General features: G+C 46.9%; 1 protein-coding gene across 1 annotated transcript in view; it reads left to right on the top strand.

Annotated features, from left to right (window-relative positions):
• SH3BP5 (SH3 domain binding protein 5) overlaps positions 1–23,771 on the top strand; it is a 79,201-nt gene that overhangs the window by 43,647 nt on the left and 11,783 nt on the right. The window contains exon 4 of the mRNA XM_053599017.1: positions 20,134–20,298. Within this exon, the coding sequence (XP_053454992.1) occupies positions 20,134–20,298 (165 nt within the window). The remainder of the gene's footprint in view (positions 1–20,133; positions 20,299–23,771) is intronic.

Raw genomic sequence — 23,771 nt, 5'->3', positions numbered from 1 at the left:
TGAACATTTAAATCAGTGGACTTTGAGTAAATCAGAGTGCCCTCCTCAGTGGGAGTGAGCTCCACCGCATCAGCTGAAGGCCTGGATGAAGCAAGAAAGTGACTTTCCCTGAGCAAGAGAGGATTCTGCAGCAGATGGCCTTTGGACTTGCACTGCAACACTGGCCATTTGCTGGGTCCCCAGCCTACCTGGAGATTTTGAACCCTGAAGATTTTGAACCTGCCAGTCTCTATAATCACAGGAGCCAATATAATCACACAAGCCAATGCCTTACTAAATCTTATTGATATATGGCCTATTGGTTCTGTTTCCCTGGAGAACTCTGGCTGATAGAGAACATTTCTTCTGTCTCCAGTGTCAAGTCCAAACTCAAGTGCAGCACGCAAGGCTTTTCACAGTCTGGCCCAGCCCCTCTCTCCTCTCTGCACCTGCTTCAGCGTCCACCCTTCCTTAGCCCTGCCTACATTGTGATGTTTTACTCATGATTTCTGAATACATCATGGAACGTTTTGCATCATTACATCTGTTCTCTTTGCCTATGATTTGTTCCTTCTTGAACTGACTAGCTCTGTGATATTCAAAATGGTAGTCATTAGCCACATATGGCTATTTAAATGTAAATTGATTAAAAATTAAACTAGGCAGGGTATGGTAGCGCATGCCTGTAATCTTAAGACTTTGGGAGGCCAAGGGGGGCGGATAGCTTGAGCTCGGGAGTTTAAGACCAGCCAGAGCAAGCGCAAGACTCCATCTCTACTAAAATATAGAAAAACTGGCTGGGCATTGTGGTGGGTGCTTATAGTCTCAGCTATTCAGGAGGCAAGAGGATCACGTAAGCCCAAAAGTTTGAGATTGCTGTGAGCTATGATACCAAGGCCCTCTATCCAGGGTGACAGAGTGAGACTGTCTCTCCCTCCCGCCCCCCCCAAAAAAAAGAAGAATAAAAATTAAACTAAAAAGTCATTTCTTCCCTCTTGCTAGCCACATTTCGAGTGCATCATGTGGCCGATGGCTACTGTTTTGGGACGGTGCAGATAAGGAACGTTTCCATTATTGCAGAAAAGTTCTACTGGACAGAGCTACTTAGCTTTTATCCTTTCCTGGATTAAAATGAAGACGTAAATCAATGTAACTTCTTTTTTTTTTTTTTGTAGAGACAGAGTCTCACTTTATGGCCCTCCGTAGAGTGCCGTGGCCTCACCCAGCTCACAGCAACCTCCAACTCCTGGGCCCAAGCGATTCTCTTGCCTCAGCCTCCCGAGTAGCTGGGACTACAGGCGCCCGCCACAACGCCCGGCTATTTTTTTTTTTTTTTTTTTGGTTGCAGTTTGGCCGGGGCTGGGTTTGAACCCGCCACCTTTGGTATATGGGGCCGGCGCCCTTCCGACTGAGCTACAGGCGCCGCCCGTAACTTCTATGAATCCCTCCTGTATTCTCTCTCCTGTGGTCCCTGTCCCCTAGCTTCCTGTCAGCTCTGCTTCTTTGGAATTTGATAAATGTCATCAGTTATGGATGTTGCCCTCTGAGAACAGACATACATGCATGGGTGTGTAAATTGTAAACATAACTTCAAGGTAGTCATTAGTCCCTTTAAAAGTCATATGTGTTCTGTGGGTTAGTACCTACAAGGTAATGCTATATATTTACGACAGCTGACACGGCTATAATACTTACTGTCAGCCTATTCTAGGCATTTTATTTGTTTTAACTCCTCCAAGCAACCCCGAGAGCTAGGTTAGGTTCTGTTATTATCTGTATTTTGCAGATGAGGAAACTGAGGCACAAAGAAGTATAGTGCTCTGTGGAACAGAACTAATGGGTAGCCTGGCCAGGATTTAACCTATGCATCTTGAGTCTGGATCTGTGTCCCAAACCTTGTAAGTCCTGGGTTAAGAAATCCCATCCTGTGACTCGGCGCCTGTAGCTCGGTGAGTAGGGTGCCAGCCACATACACCGAGGCTGGCGGGTCCCAGCCTGGCCCAGGCCTGCTAAACAACAATGACAGCTGCAAACAAAAAATAGCCGGTTGTTGTGGCAGGTGCCTGTAGTCCCAGCTACTCAGGAGGCTGAGGCAAGAGAATTGCTTCAGCCCGAGAGTTTGAGGTTGCTATGAGCTGTGATGCTATAGCACTCTACTGAGGGCAACATAATGAGATTCTGTCTCAAAAAAAAAAAAAAATCCCATCCTGGAATGTGAATTCAAGAGCAGAAATTGCATTTTAACCTTTCTGCATCTTAGAAATGCATGGTGTTTGGTAAAGATGAAGTGAATACTTGTTGTAAAGAGTGGTGCTTAGAATTAAGAGAGTTATAAAGGTTTAAGACATAATTATCTCAGCCCTGAGACATTTAGGTCAAATGCCCTTCCACCTGGGCATTTGACCCTTTCTTTTTTAGTTCCATTGGCTGTGATTTATTGTTCCAAACCCTTGAGAGCTAGGAGCTCCTCAGACCTGCTTTGCTTGGTGTGATACCAGGTGGAGAGAAGGATTTGCTGGGAGCCTTGGCTCACACGGAGAGCCCCTGCCATTCTAGCTTGTGCCAACCCTGCCTCCCCAGGCAGGAGGTTCAGCTGCTACCCCTGGCCCTGTCACAAGGCCATTCCCATCTTTTCCACAGATCCCTAAGTGGCCTGGAGTGGCGTGGGCTCCAGTGGCCACAGGGGAGCCTGGATGTCTGTGCTCTTTCTGGCAGCCTGCTCTGGCCAGGGCTCACTTGCTACAGCCATGCTGCTCATTTTCACACTTGGATTAGAACAGATCCCTCAGCTTATTCATGTGCTGTGCTAACTGTAGAAATATGTTGTGCTAGCTCTTGTTCATATTAATCCCCCATTTTTATCTGTGTCTCCCTGACTTGAATTCTTTTGGAGATCTTCTAACAGGTAGTAGTTAAAATTAAGCCAAAGTATGCTGATCCAGAAGCAAAGTAAGGTTGGAGGTAGGGATTTGATGTTTCAGTGAATCAGTTGCTGTTTTGGCTGTGCTTATGTGTACTGGGCATGGTGCCAGATGCCCCAGGGAAGTCTGACTCGGTGGAGGTGGGCAGAGGGGAGCCAGTGTTCCTGGCGGCAGAAGGCTTGGAATAGCACCTGTTTCTAAGTGGCGATTCTCTGCTGTCCTTGTCATGGGAGCTTACAGTGTCTTCAAGGAGTTTTGCAATCTTGTCGAGAAGACCAGCTAAATAGTAAAATAATTTAAAATATGTGTTGCCAGTAGGTTCATAGTGTTGAACAGATTCTAAATTGATTTTTTACATATGCTATCGTACGATATGGCAGACTGCCGAAAGAAGACGGAAACCTGGACCTGTGAATTCAGAGAGGGTAAAATTTCCCCCAGGCATGAATTTCCTAGTGACCTATTGGGATCTGGGTTGAATATTATTTAGCTTGGAAGAGATGAGGTAGTGTAGAGGGGCACTTGTTTAGATCTCGAGAGAATGGCATTCACACCATCTGTTTGGTGTATACAGTTTGGTGATTATTCAGGTGAGTTTTCACATCACCATAAATGGCCATTTCCAAGGATAAATGCACTCTCTGAGTGCATTGTGTGAGCCACAGGGAAGGAGGAAAAACACAAATGCATTAGAATAATTGACCCCAAGGGAGTTGTTTACAGATTGTTATTTTTATCATAGCTGGGTACCTTAATTAGACATATATTTCTTAAACCTGCAATGTGCTACTACTATGCTAGATTTTGAGAATTGAAAAATTTATGGGTGGTTCCTATGGCCCTACTCAGTGAGTATAGAGCCGGCCCCTTGTACTGAGGGTGGCGGGTTAGAACCTGGCCCCAGTCAAACTGTAACAACAACAATAACAAAAAAGTCAGTAACATAGTTTTGGCTCTTGTAAGCCTTCTCAGGTCCCTAAGGGTGATGCTGCTTGTAATGAGAGCAAAGAAATCCCATGTATAATGCCTAAGGGTGAGGACTGTGGGTTACTGGACCTTCTGCCGTAGCACTCTTAACACCCTGAGGGTCCTGAGCCTGGGGTACTGGCCAGGTGTCCCATCATCTAGCACATGTTGGTGACAGTGGGTTTGGGTTGGTCCACTGTTCTTCTCTTCTCTCCCTTCATATGCCCTTTATGGGTCTCTCCCAGGCTTACAAGCCAGAATAGAAAGCTTTGAGCTTCCAAGTTGCAGAGTGAGTTTGTGTTAGCTGCGGTCACTTTGTCTAGAAGGGGTGTGTCTTCTGCTTCTGTTAAGGGCAGTCCCCTGGGAGTGGGACCGAGTGGTTATGCAAAGTACTGGCTGGCAGGAGACTGGTCCTGGCTGATACAGAGAAGCTCTCAAATTAAGAGGCTCCTTTTGTAGAGCTGGCAGGGAAGGGGCCACTGACAGCTACCTCTTTTCATCATTTCTTTTGAATATTTCTTGTCAGAGGCATGGGGAATGTTAACGACTTTGAGCCTGTTTATTTCAAGTGTGTTGGAAAGCAGTCTTTGAGTGGAGACAAGCAGAGTATAGCATCAGCTCATGAGACTTTGGCATGTGGCTTGTCCAGCTGAGTGGGCAGGTGGTGAGGACGGATGGACTCTCTGGCCTATTTCCAGCTGCCCCTTTTCTCTGAATCTAGAGAATGAGCCTCCCGTGCTGAGCTTAATGATGTCTCTTAATGATTGATTAGCTTCAAAACCTAAGATTAGTGTAACAGTCTGAATATGCTTTGAATGAGTTTAGGATTTTTCTTCTGGGAATGGTGGTAGATGGCTTATGAACCACAGACTGTTGGTCATCTTATGTCAGGATGCTGGTGGCCCCCATAGCAAAATGGCACACAGGAGCTGGAGATTAGTCCTTCCAGACTGGGGAGGGGTGAGGAGTAGGGGTGGAGAATAACACAGGTACCTGGAGAATGGCTTTGGGGGTGGGTGGGTATGCGCTCTTCTCTGTGCTGGGAGTTGTGGGTGATAAGTATGAGCTGCAGGTCTCCTTCTCACAAAGCTTCTGTTCTGCAGACTGTCCTGTGCTCATTTGCGGTTGAGCTGTGCCCGCTGTCTTTGAATAAGTTCTCCATTAAGTGCTGGGAAATTTAAGCTCAGTGGGAGTTCAAAAAAAAGGAAAACTTGTAAGCCTAGGAGAACAGGACTGTTCACTTTGAGGAAGAGGCTGAGGGATGACAAGAATCTTTTTATAACCTGTTAAGAGTCAAAAGGAAGATGGTATCATTCAGCAAATGAATCCAGGATGCTGTTGTACAACAAGAATTCAGAGGATGGGCTTGGCTCCCATAGTTCAGTGGTTAGAGCACTGGGCACATGCATTGGGGCTGGTGGGTTCCAACCCAGCCAGGGTCTGCTAACAACAACAACAAAATAGCCAGGCCTTGTGGCGGGTGCCTAGAGTCCTAGTTACTTGGGAGGCAGAGGCAAGAGAATCGCTTAAGCCCAAGAGTTTGAAGTTGCTATGAGGATACGCCATGATACTCTACTGAGGGCAACATGGTGAGACTGTCTCAAAAAAAAACAAAAAAAAAACAAACAAAAGAATTCAGAGGATGGAACACCCTTGGGGGTGGGTTTTAAAAGGTGTGTGTTCCTTGCAGAGGGAATGGCATATCTGAGAGCCAGGAGTGAATGGTTGGATCTCACTGGGTGGGTGGCAGTGAGAACCTGTGCTGTGGCCTGATCTTGCAGGGAAGAGGTTAGGGAAGGGAGTGACCATCAGAGATGCACTTTAGAAAGATTATCAGGTATCTTAAAGGCAATTGTGGGTGACTAAATTTATACCACGTGCTGTGTGAAATTGGAAGCTAGGAGACCAGTTAGAAAGCTTTAAAAATGACCCAGGTAAGAACCTGTGCCAGATATATCTGCAGAGGATTCCTTAGAGCCCATTCATTCCTTGCTACATGGCTGGGGTAGGGGAGGGGTTGGACAGGGCTGCTCTTAGCCACAGGCCTTGACAAAGTGGGTGTGCAGATGGCAGTGTGCACAGAGTTTATCATGCTGAGTGAGGGTAGGCCCAGTTGGTTCTGTGTTTTCTCATCAGGATCTAGCGAGTCAGTCTTGGAAGTCTCACTGTTGGAGAATGGCATAATACTGGGCCTGTGTTTTTGCTTCTCCTCTCTGGGTCATTGGAGTCAGAGGCCCTGGGTTTGAGTTCCACTCTTTGTTCTTTTTAAAAAATTTTTTTGCAGAGACAGAGTCTCACTTTATCGCCCTTGGTAGAGTGCTGTGGTATCACACAGCTCACAGCAACCTCCAATTCCTGGGCTTAGGTGTTCTTTTGCCTCAGCCCCCCAGTAGCTGGGACTCCAGGTGCCTGCCACAACGCCTGGCTATTTTTTTGTTGCAGTTTGGCTGCAGCCGGGTTTGAACCCATCACCCTTGGTATATAGGGCGGGTGCCCTACCCACTGAGCCACAGGTGCCACCCCCAGTCTTCGTTCTTTCTAGTTGTGGTGTGACCTTGGGCCAGTGTCTTCACCTGTTTCTTTGGGTGTAAAATGGGTCCAACAAAACTTACCAACAGGGCTGTAGGCTAGACTCTGTGGGTTCATACCTGGCACAGAGGAGAGATTTAATAAACAACCCTGTCCTGGCTCCTTATTTATGTATTATCCAACTTGTCACTGACTTGAGTGTCCCAGTCCTTTTATCCCCCATCCATCAGGACAGTGGAGGTAGAGGGAAGGACAGGGCTTATTCAGGTGCTTGCAGTTAGCTTTTGATCCTTGTGGAAAGTGCTTTGTCCAGATAGTATGCTTTGTCATTATAAGTGGGTGAATTTTTGGTTCTTGTTCTAGCTCTGCCAGGGACAGAGAAAGAACTGAAGACTTTAAATCATAGCAGAAGAAACAGAGATTAGAGATGAGGACTTTGGGCAGCTGGAGTGGTTTGGCCACTAATAAGATTTCTGGGGCCAAAGTTAGGCTCCATATTTTTTAATGCATCTTGAAGATTGCATATAGGCAAGGCAGGCTTTGAGGGGCCAGGAGTGGCTCTTGTCTGGCAAATTTGTCTCTAGTTGGGTCAACATTTTGATTCTTTACTTCTTCTCAGTGCCAATCTTTTTGCCTTCGGTTTGTTTTACTTAAAAATTTATCTTTTTTTTTTTTTTTGAGACAGAGTCTCATCTCTGTTTCCCAGGCTAGAGTGCTGTGGTATCATCATAGGTCACAGCAGTCTCAAATTCCTGGGTTCGAGTGATCCTTCTGCCTCAGCCTCCCAAGTAGCTGGAATTACAGGTAACCACCACAGTGCCCGGCTAATTTTTCTATTTTTAGTAGAAATGGTGTCTTGCTATTGCTCAGGCTGGTCTCAAACTCCTGAACTCCAGCGATCCTCCCGCCATGGCTTCCCAGAGTGCTAGGATTAACAGGTGTGAGCCACCTTGCCTAGCCTTTAAAACTTTACCTTTATTGAGGATGACTTTAGAGAAATATTTTTGTTTTCTCTATTCTTTTTTTCTTTGTTTCTTTTTTAAAATGAAAAAAAAAAATTAGGGATCCGGGGTCTCACTATGTTGCCCAGGTTGGTGTTGAATTCCTGACCTCTTACAATCCTCCTACCTCAGCTTTCCAAAGTGCTGGGAAACCACCACCCAAGGCTGGTTTCCCTATTCTTTTAGCGAATAGACTTTTTTTTTTTGAGTTTTGTGATGATGTGGCAGGTAGACAGCAAAAATGATAACCGATGAACAAATAGACTTCAAAAAAGATTTCTTTACAACTTTTTATTATGGAATTTCTCAAGCATACACAAAATTAGAAAGAAGCATCAGTGACCCCTGGGTACCCATTATCAGCATCAACAATTGATAACCTCTTGCCAGGCTAACCATTTACCCTCTCTCTGGTTGTTTTCTTGATTATTTTAGAGCCAGAACTATTCACAGATATCTTATCACAGATAAGAACCTTTAAAAGATAATTTTTACAACTAACAAAATTAAAAGTTCCTTTAATATCTACTATCCAGTCCCTTTTCAGATTTCTCTCTGTTTTAAAAATGTGTTTTCTTATGACTGATTGGTTTAAAGCATTTGCGAAAACAGCTGTTTTTTGATTTGATAAATAGTGTAGTCCTCCTTTTTTCCCTTGAAAGTATGTTTATTTCTCAACTCAGTGACGTGGTTTTGAGTTTAAAGAAAGAACCATGTGTTAGATAAACAGCAAAGCTATAGCTGATTAAGAAATGTAGCAAGAAGCAATCTTGCAAACTTTTTATTATGGAACATTTGCAAACATGTACAACAATAAAGATAGCAAAAGCAAAATATCTCAGTGGTTAAACAGCCTGCTGGTTCACTGCTTGCATGTGTTTAAGCCAGACCTTGCCTGACAGACCATTCCTTGTGAGTCCCTGAAGTGAGCATGTATTTTCAGAACTGTAACTAAGGCTTCCTGGGAGTTAACAAGGGCCTTGGAGTTTTAATCTGAGTTTAGTGACTTGTTCAAGGTTGTAGACGCAAGACAACGGTTATTGTTGGTGCCAGGAACATACCCTGTTCCTCTCAGTTCTCTCAACACAGACTGCTGCCTCATAGTGGCCCAATTGTCCTGGTCAATCAATGCCAGTTTTGTGCAAGGCATCAGGATGCTTCTTTTGTTGACATTCTGTTATGTTAAGAGATGGGGTCTCTGGCACTTGGGGAGCTACCAGGAGCCTGTTTGTCCATGTGGTGTTGGTGGGACTGTGTCTCTGAAGGGCAGTCCCTGGAAGTGTTGGCAGTTCTGCTCCCAGTCACCACAAGGAGAGGGCAGTACCTTTACAGGCAGAGCCAGGGAGAGGGAGCAACTGGCCACCTGGCTCTTCAGTGGAAGAGAGAGGAAGGAGAGAGAGGAGTCAGGGGATCAGAGCTGTGCCAAGGGCATCTGATGCCATCAGGTCCTTCACTGCCCAGCTGTGGCTGTGGGGAGGATGCTCTTTCCTGTCTGGCATCCTGGTTCTTTATACACCTGCCTGTGTGCTTATGCTCCATCCTTCTGATCAGGAACCAGCGGCTACTCTTGAGCTGCAAAGATCTGTCATGAGGCATGACTACAGAGCATGTGCCTTTCTCATGTGTAGGATTCTAGCTCTCCCTTGCCCTATGTTATAAAGCAGCATTTAAAAAAATTAATTGTTTTTTATTTCAGATTGATGTGAGGATACAAACGACCAAATCACAATATTTGCATTTGTTAGGTAGAGACAAAGCAGCCCTCTTGCCACCCTTGGTGCTGGCCAGGACACCTTTCGTGGCTGGGTCTACATCATGCCATCCCAGAGGAAGGATGAGATGGCTGCCCTGCTTGGTGTGTGTGTCTAGGAGATGCTGATGCTTTATGGGTCTTGGGAATGACGTCATGGGGGTGAAAGCAGATGAAAGACAAATGTGGATGGGCATAAGGGAGGAAGGCATAGCCCTGTTGAACTTGGGAACTCACCAGAATGGAGGAATTCTCTAAGTGTGCACGCATTCAAAGACTTTAGAGATGGAACACGTGGCAGGTATGTTGTGGGGCTGAGAGAGTGAGGGGGTGTGATGGTGGGGCCGTGAAGGCAGACTGGATTGTTGTTGATGGAATTCTCAGGCCGTGTCCCTTTGAGCAGGCCACTTTGCAGGCCAGTGAATTTTCACCTTTAAAATGAAACAATTGGTCCTCATTACCTCCATCTACTTGTGTATTAAGACCCTGTGATGTGGTTATGTGGGCCAGGAATCTAGCATGGTGGTGGCACCCTGGGGCGCTGTCCAACCCTGGTTCAGGCATCTACCATTGGTAGCCATGTAGCTGGCAGAATGCTGGCCCAGCCCAGGCAGCGGCCGCGAGAGTGTGAGAGCGGGAGGAAGCTGGAGGAACGTGGGTGCACCCTTCTGGCTAGGGTGGGCGGGAAAAGGCTCAGCATCTGCTGTTTCCCTGTAGCAACAGGAAGGATTTGATTTGGGATGTGCTGTTCCCGAAGGCTCTGCTGTGTTGCTGGCAGGCTCTGTAAGCTGCCAGTAACTAGGAAGAAGATAGAAGTGTGGGGAGGAGACACAGAGACCTGAGCAGCCCTGACACACTGATTTGGTCTAACCAGTGTGCTCTGCCCTGGGGAAGCATGAAGCCTGGGTCCCTTCAGGCCAGCAGCTTTCAGAGGAATCAGGGAGATCCAGTAGGGCCACACAGGGTGCCAATCTCAGGCAGAGGGATGAGTGCCGCAGGAGTAGAAGCAGCCCTCTGGGTGGTTTGGATACATGTGCTGTGTCTGGAGGTGAATTGCAGGTGGGAGTATAGCACAGATGGTTCCAAAGGTGAGCTCAGTTCTTGTTGAACCTCTACCAGTGTCCCTAACTGAAACTCTTGAGTCTGACTCAGCCTTGGCTAGTCTGAGGCCCTGGACGACCGTGCACAGTGGGCATTGTCCCGTAGGGCACTGGGTCAGGCATTTCAAACACAGTATATAGAAAGTTGAGAGGATAGTACAGGGTGCCCAAAAAGTCACTGCTCAAGTCAGCACGTCACGTACAGGGACAATGGAGGATTGTAGCTAAATGTTCCTTTCTTTATAACATATTCATTACAAATTTTTACAAAATATCTTGTACGTGTTGGCCATCTCTTTGTAAAATTTTATAATGAGTATATATTTAAAAATCCTTTTATTACTCTTTTTAAAGTTTATATTAGAAGAGAGTGGGGGCAAGAAATGAGTAAGAGAAAAGGGCAGAGAGCAGGGAGCGAGAGGGGGAAGGGGGGAAAGAGAAAAGGAGCAAGAAAAACGGCCACGGCCTGGCATCCCAAAGAAAGGCAGCAAGCTGTGATGAATAGCTTGTACATAAAGGTACATTTAACTACAATTTCCCCTTTTCCCTAAGTGTGCCTACTTTAGAGGTGCTTTTGGGACACCCAGGCAGTCGTATCTCACCCCTCCCTGCTCACCCTTCTCACACCTAGCTGTATCTTGAAGCAAGGAAAAGCTTTTCAATTTTTATTTTTATATTGCTTATCTTTAACCTCAGGACAGAGCGAAACCGTTTGACCTTGATGTTTCTAATCCTCCAGTGCTCTTTTGACACATTAAATGGCCCTGAAGGCCATCCACAGGTAAGGCTGCAGGCCCTATCTGTACCTCTTACATTTCTCTAAATACATACCAAGGATCTCTAATTCACAGTAACCATTGCTGGGAGAAATAATCGACACAAGATTAAACTGGTAATGGTTCAGACTGTACATGGTAACCTTTAGAGATCAGTGAAAAATGATGTCTGGTATGTCTGACAAATTCTTAGATCTTTCAAAAAACTGATTTCGCTTGGTGCTGTGACTCAAGCCTGTAATCCTAGCACTCTGGGAGGCAAAGGTGGGTGGATTGGCTGAGCTCAGGAGTTCAAGACTAGCCTGAGCCAGAGCGAGATCTTATTTCTAAAAAAAAAAAAAAGTAGCTGGGTGCCTGCTATGGCAGGCACCTATAGTCCCAGCTACTTAGGAGGCTGAAGCAGGAGAATAGTTTAAGCCCAAGAGTTTGAGGTTGCTGTGAACTGTGACGCCACAGCACTCTACCAAGGGCGACAAAGTAAAACTTCGTTTCAAAGAAAAAAAAATTTGATTCAAACTCAAAAATTGAGTTTGATAGAAATAAAATTTTTTTGGTACAAGCTATAAGGTTGATATGGATGAAACCATTCAGTGGATCAGATCTGTTGATTTGAAATGGAAGGGAACTGACCTCATAAAGGTAGTGACCAAGTAAAAACAAAAAAATTAAGAACATGATATGAAAACTAATTAAGGAACTAATAAATGGGCTAAATTCTCTGTAGAAAATGCTTTTGGATGAAAATTTATTCTGGATTAAAATATCCAAATAAATAATTTAGATTAAAATGTATCCCAAACGGGCGGCGCCTATGGTTCAAGGAGTAGGGCGCCGGTCCCATATGCCAGAGGTGGTGGGTTCAAACCCAGCCCTGGCCAAAAACCACAAAAAAAAAAATGTATTCCAAACTTTCTCAGGGATAAAATGGTGTTCTCAAAATGGGTGGTACCTGGCTCGACGCCTGTAGCTCAGTGGTTAGGGCGCAGGCCACATGCACTATGGCTGGTGGGTTCAAACCCAGCTTGGGCCAGCTAAACAACAATGACAACAACAACAAAAACAAATAGCTGGGCGTTGTGACAGGCGCCTGTAGTCCTAGCTACTGGGGAGGCTGAGGCAAGAAAATTGCTTAAGCCTAAGAGTTTGAGGTTGCTGTGAGCTGTGATGCCATGGCACTCTACTGAGGGTGACGTTAGGACACTCTGTCTCAAAAAAAAAAAGAAAGAAAAAAAAAAAGTCCGGTACCTATCTTTGGCTAGTCTTCACTTAATTTCATTCAGGTGTGTGAGAGGGCAGTGCAAGGACCAGGCACCTGCAGAGGAGTGAAGATCGGGCAGCCTATCCAGTGCCAGTCCCCAGGGTTCCGCAGAGGATAACAGAAGCTTTCATGAAGCTGAGAATGGACACCCGTGTTGTCTACTCGAGTGTGATCATCCTGGCTTCCTTCCCTCACTGAAGTCTAGGGGTGATAGGCCATGCTTTCTTCATGAACTGTTCTTCATGAACTTCAACCTGGGGAATGGACTCTTGCCAGCAGCACCTATAACACTTGCTGTAAGGAGGCAAGGACAAAATTGTATCAAGTTAAAAAGCATGTGGCTTCTGGCCTAACGGCTGGCCCTGTCTGGTGAGGACCTTGACTGGTCCCTGTGTGGCTGAGTTAGTTCCTGAAGCTTCCCTCCCTTCAGGGCTGTACTGCCCTGTGTAGTCTGCAGGCTGGCTGCTGATCTCACAACTGGAACAGTCTTTGCTCCCCAAAGATTGTGGTTTTCTGGTCCTCCTTAGGAAAAAGTGGGCACTACCCCTCCCAGTCGATGTCCTGGTGTCCATCCTTCTACTTGGTTCCCTTGCGAGTAGGATCCATGGTGTTCCTCTGAGAAGGTGAGGAAGGGTAGGGATGTGCAGGAGAGGTTGGGCTCAGAGAAGCACAGAGGTGTTGGGGACCAGCTCTGCTCTATGGGAGCATATGGCTCCTGGCTTCTCACTCATGCTCTCTGCAAATCTCCCTATCCATCCCGATCTGTGTGGCAGTGGCCAGCATGGCATTGGCTGGTGGCCTTGGTTAGCTTAAAGAAGTAGGGCTAGACTTAGCTTGCCCAGGGCTTCTTTGTCTGGTGGCATGTGATAGAAGTTTGGAATGAAGGCTCTGGGCCAGGCTCGTGTCTTGACTCCATCCTTGTTAGCTCTGTGATCTTGGGCAAGTTGGTTAACCTTTCTGAGCTTCCATCTCCTTTATAAAGTAAGGGTGATTTTTGGACTAACCTCCTAGAGTTATTTTGAGACTTAAAGGAGGTACTGAAAACATTTTAGATGTCATCTGACATAGAATAAATGCTAAAATAGTAACTGCTATGATTATTTTCTTCTTTGCAATCATCCGTATCCAGACTTACAGGTTGTTGGTAGCCAGGTACTAGGTTTATCCTGCAGGCGCCTTCCCTGACTTGGAGCCACCACCTGGTAGAGTGGGGCTTTGGGCAGTCTCTTCCTCTGTGGTTTCTGGAGCTGACTGCCTGGCGTGTGAGAACTTCAGGAGGCTTCAGGACAGGAGCCACAGGCAGGAGTTGGCCATCCCCATGTGCAGTGAGTTCCCATCTTGTTTTTGGTGCCATAGCAGCTCTTTCTGCCATGTGTTGCTGACACGCAGACTGCCCAGTTGTCTAATGATCATGTTAATGCCAGAGTTACCCTGGGGGGGCAGCTGCTGCATGGCAGAGCTGAAATAGCCCAGGCTGTGGCTTTCTGGCTCTGGCAGGCCACTAAAAGGCTGTATGACATCACCTATTCTGGGCACTTCTTGGAAAATCGAGGGACTTGAACTGTGTGGTCGTTAAACTTCTTTCTACATTGAACCTTTGCAAATGTCCACATGCTCTTGTTCCCTCTGAGAGCACTTGTGGGCTATCGTGGGCACCTAGTTGGGGGCGTGACTGCAGTCTGCCTTCCTCTCATCAATGGCAAACCTGTCTTCCCACCCTGATTTGCTGATGGCATTTTGTGGAACCCCCACGCCTCTGAGTGCTTCGTAGTCACAGCTGGCCCAGGCCCGTGTCTAATGAAGGTCCCCTATCAAATTCATTCATAAGCAGCCTTTTAAAATTCTCTCTATGGAGCTGTTTCCTTAAAAGCCATTAGTATCCATGAGTCATGAAGATATTTAAATTTTTCCCTGCCTTGCATCTTACACCTCAAACTCTAATGTTCTTCACATTGGTACTGTCATAAGCCAGGCCTCACTTCGGTTTGCTCATTGAGTTTCTCTGCTGTGAGTGAAGCTCCTCGTGACTCGTATACACCTTGGAGCCTGTGAGGTGTGCAGCCCTTACTCAAATAATTAATACCAGGGCCTGGGTCCTCCATTAGGATTCGAGGGTGAAATGTTATCAGTCATGTCAAAGATTTTGAGATGTCATCTTCCCTACGATGGAGAGAACCAGCTAGCCAGCGCTCTCTGGGATTGCTGCGCTGGCACCTGACTTTGGAGGTCATGTGTCCACAATGACACTGGGCAGCGATCCTGGAACTACACTCTCTTCAGACATGTGTGAGCTCTTTGGTCCCTTCTGAATCTCCATGGCCTAGCCTGGTGCCCAACACCCTTCTTCTCTGACAAATCTTTGACAAACTTTCTCCACTCCCTACGTTCCTATCACACTTTATACCTCTGTCACTCGTCATGGTCTGTCTCACAGAGTTGCAAGGAATGCGTCTGTTCTCCTTTATTTAGATGTGGGCCCCTCCTTGCCAGCGCTAAGCCTCCAGGGCGTACTTAATAATTGTTGAATGGACTTTGTCCATCGAGGGAGGCTAAGATAGGATGCTCCTTTTCCTCATGTGTTCCTGCCTGGTCCATCCTTATGTACGTAGCTTTGGAAGATGTTTTATGAAATGTGATCTCTAGCATGTAGCTCAAAACTTCTGGCCTGTGCTCATTACCCAGTTCCAGACTGCTTCCATGTTTTTAGGTATTTGTTAAGCAGCACCCCAGTTCTTGCTGCCACTGTCTTCTTTACTCAGAAGACGGCTGTGTCAAAATGCCATAGACTGGGTAGCTTAACTGTGATTCTGGAGGCTGGGAAGTCCAAGATCAAAGTTCTGCATTCTCAGTTCTTGATGTGTTTTTGGTCAAAGAACAACCAGACTCACCAAAGTAAGACAAGCATGAAACAAGGTTTATTGAGGAAAAGAAAGATAGGTTTACAGAGCAAGGGCAAGATATAGGTTTACAGAACAACATATGCTCACCGTAGTTAACCAATGGGTCCCCATTGTCATGACATGGAAAGGCCTTAGGTATGGCTGGGGTTCTGTTTTATACTGCCTGGATTCGGACTACCTTGTGGGACAGAGGTCACCTTGGAAACATAGCGTTATTGCTCATGCAGACTTCCCATGGCCTCTCTGAAAGCCCGCGAGGGGTGGGAGGAAGGGGGTGTGTGAATTGCAATGTAGATTTAAGCTAATGACATGATAATTAGCCTTAATATTATTCTAGATCGCCTTCCAGGCTCTACTGTACCTGTGCTGCTTGGCCCCTGGGCTAGAGAGTCCTCTGTGTCCTTTTGCACTTGGCTTGCGGAGTTCTGATTGGTAGATTGGGGCATTGCCTCCTCCCCAGGTGTGAATAGTCACTTGGGACAGGATCAAGGTGAGTGACACTTGAGACAGAGCCTCCACCTTTGTCCTTTTTCCCTAAGAGAGCCAGAATCCTTCCTAACTATCTACCTAACAAAGGTGCCAGCAGATTTGGTGTCTGGTGAGGGCTCTTCTCGGCTTTTGGACAGATGCCTTCTCAATGTATGCTCATGTGGTGTTTCCTTGGTGTATGTGAATGGAGAGAGGAAAAGGTCTTAAAAGGTGCATGTGAATGGAGAGAGGAAAAGGTCTTAAAAGGTGCATGTGAATGGAGAGAGGAAAAGGTCTTATAAGGGCTCAAACCCCTCATGACCTCTCCAACCCTAATCCCTGAAGATGCCACCTCCTAATGCAATCATGTTGGAGGCTGGGCTTTAATACGTAAATTTGGGGGGATACACTTAGTCACATTCAGTCTGTGACAGGAGCCCTCCTTCAAGTCTCCTCCATGCAGTGGCCTTTAGGTGGAGCTTAGTAACCAGGGAGGAGGGTGTTTAGCTGGCACCTTGCCTCACCTTGCGACCAAGACAGATGGAGAGAATAGATGGTGGGTGCAGAACAGGTGCACAGCACTTCCTGGAGTGAATGAATAAGTAGGTGAGTGATGGAGGTGACATCTGGTTTCTGGGGGTGAAGTGTGGAATGAACACTCACATTAGTTGGATGTGTGATATGACAAGGCAAGCATGTTTCTGATGCCACTGTGCAGGAGAGAAAGAATGTTGTGGAAACTTCAGAAACTCACCAGGACTCCGACAGAGAGCATGTACTTCTCAAAGACTGCTTCAGATGGGTGTTTTCTTTCCCCTCTTTGTAGATACTCATTTTGAACTCATCAGATATGTGGTAGAGGGTGTGAGGAGGTGCTAGGCCCATAGTATGGCAGCCACCTTTCAGAAGGTCCCCATGAGAGCATCTTTTCTTTTCTTTCTTTTTTTTTTTTTTTTTGCAGTTTTTGGCTGGGGCTGGGTTTGAACCTGCCACCTCTGACATATGGGGCCAGCACCCTACTACTCCTTTGAGCCACAGGTGCCGCCCTGAGAGCATCTTTTCTTGCCTGAGGAAGGAATAGGTCTGTAATTCAAGTGGGGAAGAGAGTTTACACTTAAATGTTGAGGCATTGAAATACTAAGATTTCTTTCTTTTCTTTTTTTTTGGGGGGGGGACAGCATCTGACTTTGTCACCCTTATTAGAGTGCTATGGTGTCATAGCTCACAGCCACCTCAAATTCTTGGGCTCAAGACATTCTTTTGCCTCAACCTCCTGAATACCTGGAAGTATAGGCGCTCACCACAACACCCAGCTATTTTTAGAGGGTCTCACTCTAACTCAGGCTGGTCTCCTTGAACTGGTGAGCTCAGGGCAATCCACCTGCCTGAGCCTTCCAGAGTACTGGGATTATAGGCATGAGCTACCATGCTTGGCTGAAATATTAAGAGTTCTTAAAAACAAATACAAATTGTATTCTAGATGTTAGGATCCTGAGAGACTAATTATCCTCCCCTGGAGTTGGTCTGAAGCCTGTAGGTATTAATAGAAGAGGCTACATGTGGGTAGAGGGTGGGGCAACGTTTATAGTCAAAGGTCCCCATGTTGCCACCCTGTACCTGTCTGGGCAGAGGGAGGCCTAGAGCAGTGGTTCTCAACCTTCTTAATGCTGCAACCCTTTAATACAGTTCCCCATGTTGTGGTGACCCCCAACCATAAAATTATTTTTGTTGATACTTCATAAGTGTAATTTTGCTACTGTTATGAATTGTAACATAAATGTCTGATATGCAGGATGGTCTTAGGTGACTCCTGTGAACGAGTCTTTCGACTCCCAAAGGGGTCACGACCCACAGGTTGAGAACCGCTGCCCTAGACGGTTGTCTTCACGGCAAAGAACCATAGCTGCCCCGCAGGGGTGAGGTGGGAGGGGAAAGTTGTTTTGCTGAGGGTACTGTCACCTTCCTTCACCTTCTTTCTGTCACAAAGAAAAGACTGAAGCAAAAATCTCAATCAACGGAAGTTTATTAAGCTGAGATTTTTGAGGAACCCCCCCACCCCTGCCCCGGGAAAAACACAAACCACAGACAAGCTGTGCTGTTTTTCCAAAGGGGAAGTTGGAGCCTTCAAGCATATTAAAGGCAAACAGAAGAAAAAAGTGGTCATTTTGTGAGGCCCAAGAAATCTACATTTTATACAAAATAAAATAAAACTTCTTCAGTAAGCATCAGTTAAGTAAATGTCCCTGGATAGGTGGAAGAATGTCTTCCCCAGCTCTGTTACCTGTAAGATAAACTTGTAATTCATTACTGGAGTAGAATGGGACAGACTTTAGTTTCAGACTTTAGGGATAGATACAATTTGCATGCCCTTGCTTATGGGAGGTTAGTAAGGAATTTCCTTACCGAGTGATCTCTGGGCCAGTCTCCTTCACAGGTGTCTGAGGATTTTACCTTCTCTTTTGAATAAGGGTTTCGGGGCTGGCCTTGCCACTTTGACTCAGTATGTCTTTAGAGTCTCATGCTTTCTCTGGCCCACCATCAGCCTGCATTTTCAAATGGCCCTGTCCTTCAGTCCTCAGTTCAGGGCCATCCTCCTATAAGAAGCCTTCCTTGGTTCTCTCTCCTGGAAGTCATTTCCCCTCCAAATGTCCTTACTGTGTTTCCCTCCCTCCTGTGGCACTTCCATGTACAGCATTGTGTCACAGACTTCTGAATGTCCTCTCCATGGCATTTCGGCTCCCTGGGCAGATTGTCATAGCCTGCAGGGCTGGGTCTGGTATGCAGTGCAGTGCACTCAGTGGTGGGGGTGGCATCCATCGGGTCACAAAGCCGTTCTTCTGTGGGGGCTGGTGTGCTCTGAGTTCCTGATTGTTCATTAACCTTCTTTTACAAAGTGTCCCCAGTCCTGTGGTTTCTGAAGACTTCCTCTGAGTCATGTGAGAATTGCTCTGGGGGAGGGTAGAATCCCTGTTGTTCCCCTCTCCTCTTGAGTCTCAGGGGCTGCCCCATGGGTGGCCCACCAGGGCTTATGTAACTAACCAAACGTGGGCAAGTGGTTTGCTGCCCTTGGTCAGCCAGGTCCCTAAGCCAGCTTTGGGCTGTTTGTGCTTTGGTGGGGGATGTTCCAGGTGAGCCTGTAGAGTGGTGACCATAGTGTTTTGTCACCGATTTCTTTTTGTTTGTTTTTTTGGGCCTCCCTCTGTTGCCTAGGTAGAGTGCAGTGCCTACCACAAGGCCTGGCGAATTTTTCTGTTTATTGTAGAGATGGGGTATCTCAGTGTTGGCTCAGGCTGGTCTCAAACTCCTGGCCTCAAGTGATCCTCCCACATCCCAAAGGTCTGGGATTACAGGTGTGAGCCCCTGTGCCCAGCCTCGTTGCTGGTTTCTGTCACATCATCAAATGTGTATGGCCCACTCTTGGGGTGGGGTGGGAGAGCGGTGTTTTCTGTCCATAAGAAATGAATGTGAGTCACCTATAGAATTTTCAGTTTCCTAGTAGTCACGGTAAAAAGGTAAAAACATAGGTACAATTAATTTCAGTATATTTTATTTTATCCAGTATACCTAAAATATTATCATTTCATCATGTAATCCATATAAAATTTTTGATATTTAACATTTTTCTTTTGTACTAAGTCTTTTTAATTGGGGTATTTGAACCTGTGTTTGGATTAATCACATTTCAGATGAGATTGGGTACATTCAGGGTGGTGTGGCTGTTGACAGGATTAATTTCAAATGCTCAGTAGCCACTCGTGGCTGGTGGCGGCTCTAGAAATGTGACCAGCTAAAATTGTATTGATTGTCCTGTTTGATGCTCCTTGGAAGCAGGCACTGTGTTATAATTAGGGCCTCCTCTTGACCTGCCTGGTGCCACACTTGGCCTGTCACTGGTGTCAGTGCCTGTGATTGAGCGGGGGACTGTCTGGCAGACCGACAGTGCTGGAGTCACACTGCCTGGAGTCTGGTCACAGCTCTGCTTCTGACCAGCTTTGTGGTCTTGGGGAAAGCTGTGTATTCCTTGCCTCAGTTTCCTTCTGTAGGATGAGGCTGTTGGGTCCACAGGACCCTTTCTCATTCTGACGTGTCATGAATTGAGACATAGATCTGGCCAAGGAAGGTATCAGGACCCCTGTGTACACCTTGGCCTTGCTGGTCAGCCAGGGCTTCTGACAAAGGCCGTGTGATGTGCCTGACTCATGAGGGACTGGTTTGACATCTGATTCTGATGCAGGGCTGACGTGTTTATCTAATCCACTGGGTCCTGGACTGTGAGAATTGTTCATTCCCTGATCTAGTGTCCATTCCTCCATCAGTTGCCCCACGGGCATTTACAAAGACTTACAGGTGCCAGGCCATTTCTGAGAGTGGAGACAAACATGGATATGTCTCAGGCCTTGGAATGCTCATTCTTTGAAAGGCATTCTGGGCCATGGGGAGCTCCTGCCATTTCCTGAGGTCTCACGAGGGTCTTTCTCTTGGCAGGCTCAACTGGAAGCTCAGAAAGCCACTCAGGACTTCCAGAGGGCCACAGAGGTGCTCCGTGCTGCCAAGGAGACCATTTCCCTGGCCGAGCAGCGGCTCCTGGAGGATGACAAGCGGCAGTTTGACTCCGCCTGGCAGGAGATGCTGAATCACGCCACTCAGAGGGTATGAGTCAGAGCACTGTGTGCCGGCTGAGGGGCCGTCTGTGTCTGTGGACATGCGTGGGTGGTGCCTTCCCCCAAGCAGAGGTAGCAGACTTGACTTCCAGGCAGGTTGCCTCAAAACACTTGGGGAGTCACAGGTTGTCCTCTCCAGTGGTCTTTGGCTGGGCCTGGTACTGAGCTATGCTCAGGGACGCAGTCACCTAGTGACAGATGGAGCTTCTTGGTACCAGCAGCTCCAGCTAGAGCCTTGGACCGAGGAAGTGGAGGTGGGTGCCCTTGGTGACTCCCTTGACAAGCTGGCTGTGGGGCTGAAATAGAAAAATAAGGGCTAATGCTGATCTCCCTTTTCAGTGTCGCCCGTCACAGTGGCACAAGTCCTGGGGGATTGCATAATTAAAGATGGTCTTATGCTTCCTTAAATAGCCTGACACACAAATGACTTCTAGTCTAATCTGTGCTGACTTTATACCCCCTCTCCCTGAAGCCTGAGGCTCTTCTGGCCGGGCTCTGTGGCCTTGAGCCTCCTGCCCCCTAGTGGGCATGATGTTCATGGAGCTAAACTTGGACTGGGAACAGCTTTTCTAGGTCATCTCATGAAAAATGGAAGGGGAGGTTAGAAATCTTGCACATTTAGAAGCCAAAGTCTGATGGATAGGAAAAGGACCCCCCAAACTCCCCAGAGTTCTTCCAAAACAGCTGAAGCCACTTTTCCTTTTTGCCTTCCTTCCACTCTAGCTGGAGAGCCTTGTCAGCTTATAGATATAATTCCAAGAATCATTTAATCTGTTCTTTAAAAACGAACAGTTTTTGCTCTGGATATCCTTTAAGCCCCAGGACCATAGTGGATGGTGGGTGACCTCTCCAGGAGCTCCACATCACACAACTCAGGGCATCATTCACACAACAGTCTTGAGGAATAGCACTTTTCATAGTTGTGCAGTGCACAACCTGTGGGGCTGTACAAGATGCCTCTGGACTTGTGAGGTCATATAGGACTTTATAGGGGCCTTGGAGGGTCAGCTGATATGTGCCCTCTGTGGCCACTGAGAGGAAGGGCCTAGTCATTTGGTTTTCTTAATCATGGGGACAACTTATGCAGATTAGCAAGTGTTCGGAGTCATAGGCCAGGATTTCCACAGTGGGGCTGGAGTTACTCTTCCCGGATCCCTTCGTAATAGCACATGAGAGCCACGCCAGTGGATGTCTGCTGACCAGGTTCGGTTGTTTGGGTCATTCTGCTGGTGTGGACCCAATGAGGGGACTGTGCTCAGCCAGGCTGGCATACCTACCCAGCAGTGCCCTGGCAGCAAAGTGCTAGAAGTTTGGTATTTTTTTTTTCTTTTTGAGACAGAGTCTCATTATGTCACCCTTGGTAGAGTGCTATGACATCACAGCTCACAGCAACCTCCAACTTTTGGGCTTAAGCAATTCTCTTACCTCAACCTCCCAAGTAGCTGGGACTATAGGCACCCACCACAACATCTGGCTATTTTTTGATTGCAGTTGTCATTGTTGTTTAGCTGGCCCGGGCCAGGTTTGAACCCACCACCCTTGGTGCATATGGCCGGCACTGTAACCACTGTGCTACAGGCACTGAGCCAAGTTTGATATTTTCTGTGGGCTGCTGTTAGCAGGGGCGAGGGCTGAGCCAACGTTCCCCAGGCCTTCAGGACCTAGGTTCTCTGGGACCCCTTGGGTGTGGGGGCGGGGGAGTTCCTTTCTGCCACTCCTGTCCCTGTACTGCCGTCCTCCCCCTACACTGCTCCCCAACTCAAGAGCTCCTTGAGTATCTAGAAGGTGTCACCATGATGAAATGCTTGGTGGCTTCTCCCTTGAGGTGGGAAGCTGAACGTGTGTGTGTGTGTGTGTGTGGGGGGTGTCTCTTCCAAGAGCTGGAGGTTAATATATACATGTGGGAATGGGTAGATTGGGACAAGATATGGTGACATGGCCTGATATGGGTGAAGCAGGGCACCTTCTGGGTCTTTTGCCACGTGCCTAGAGCTTTTGCAGTGTTTCATTTTAGAACGCTTTGCTTCTGCTTGCAGCCTAGGGTCTGAGATGGAAATGTAGGACCTGGGTGCAACTGGTGAGAACTCTGTTTCTTGCAGTGACTCTTTCTGTACAGGAGTCTCAAATTACACCTTTTACAAATCAGAGTCTATTTTAAAATGCATTCAGACAACTTCTTAAATGAACCTTGCCCTGGATCCTTTTGTACATAAATCACTCCCAATATGTTGTCTTTGTCTGACAGGCTTGGGGATTTGAGTTTTTTTTTGTTGTTGTTGTTTGTTTGTTGTTTTTGTTTTTGAGACTGTCTCACTATGTCACTCTCTGTAGAATGTCATGGTGTCACAGCTCACAGCAACGTCCAACTCTTGGGCTTAAATGATTCTCTTGCCTCAGCCTCCCAAGTAGCTGGGACTACAGGTGCCTGCTACAACGCCCAGCTATTTTTTTTGTTGTAATTGTCATTGTTGTGTGGAAGGCTCAGGCTGGGTTTGAACCTGCCAGCTCCGGTCTATGTGACTGGCACCCTAGTTGCTGAGCTATAGGCACCGAGTCTTTTTTTTTTTTTTTTTGAGATAGAGTCTCAAGCTTTCACCCTGGGTAGAGTGCCATGGCGACATCATAGCTCACAGCAACCTCCAACTCTTGGGCTCAAGTGGTCCTCTTGCCTCAGTTTTTTGTATTTTTAGTAGAGATGGGGTCTCACTCTGGCTCAGGCTGGTCTTGAACCTGTGAGCTCAAGCCATCACCCACTTCTGCCTCCCAGAGTGCTAGGATTATAGGCTTGAGCCACTGTGCCTGGTTAGGTTTTGAGTTTTTATAAAGTTAACACCAGTAGATTCTTAAGATAGTCCATACCAAAGGTGGGGGCGGGATGGGGGGCGCTGGTCAGGAATTGACTCCATGAAGCAGTTCTTATACATCTGGTTAAGCCAGACAACCAAACACTGTGACAACAAACCATTGAGTGGTCATTCTTGGACCACCCCCGTTGGTATGCCATTGTTTTAAAGCTGAAGACAAGGCTGAGTTGTTACTGCTGTTTGTTGAATTGTCAAGTATGAAGTATTTTTTTTTTTTTTTTTTGTAGAGACAGAGTCTCACTTTATGGCCCTCGGTAGAGTGCCGTGGCCTCACACAGCTCACAGCAACCTCCAACTCCTGGGCTTAAGTGATTCTCTTGCCTCAGCCTCCCGAGTAGCTGGGACTACAGGCGCCCGCCACAACGCCCGGCTATTTTTTGGTTGCAGTTTGGCCGGGGCCGGATTTGAACCCGCCACCCTTGGTATATGGGGCCCGCGCCTTACCTACTGAGCCATAGGCTCCGCCCCAAGCATGAAGTATTTTTAGTGCATTTTGTTTCCTTGTCAAATATTTGTGTTATTTGGTAGCTCTTTGGTCTTGGTTGAGAAGTCATTTTAGCAAACATATCAACTCATGCCTGCTTAGTTCAGTTCCCTC

Source organism: Nycticebus coucang, chromosome 8, assembly GCF_027406575.1.
Source record: "Nycticebus coucang isolate mNycCou1 chromosome 8, mNycCou1.pri, whole genome shotgun sequence".
In the NCBI taxonomy this organism is placed as follows: Eukaryota; Metazoa; Chordata; class Mammalia; order Primates; family Lorisidae; genus Nycticebus; species Nycticebus coucang.
Note: the sequence above shows the minus strand (reverse complement) of the source record. Positions and strands in the feature narration are given on the sequence as shown.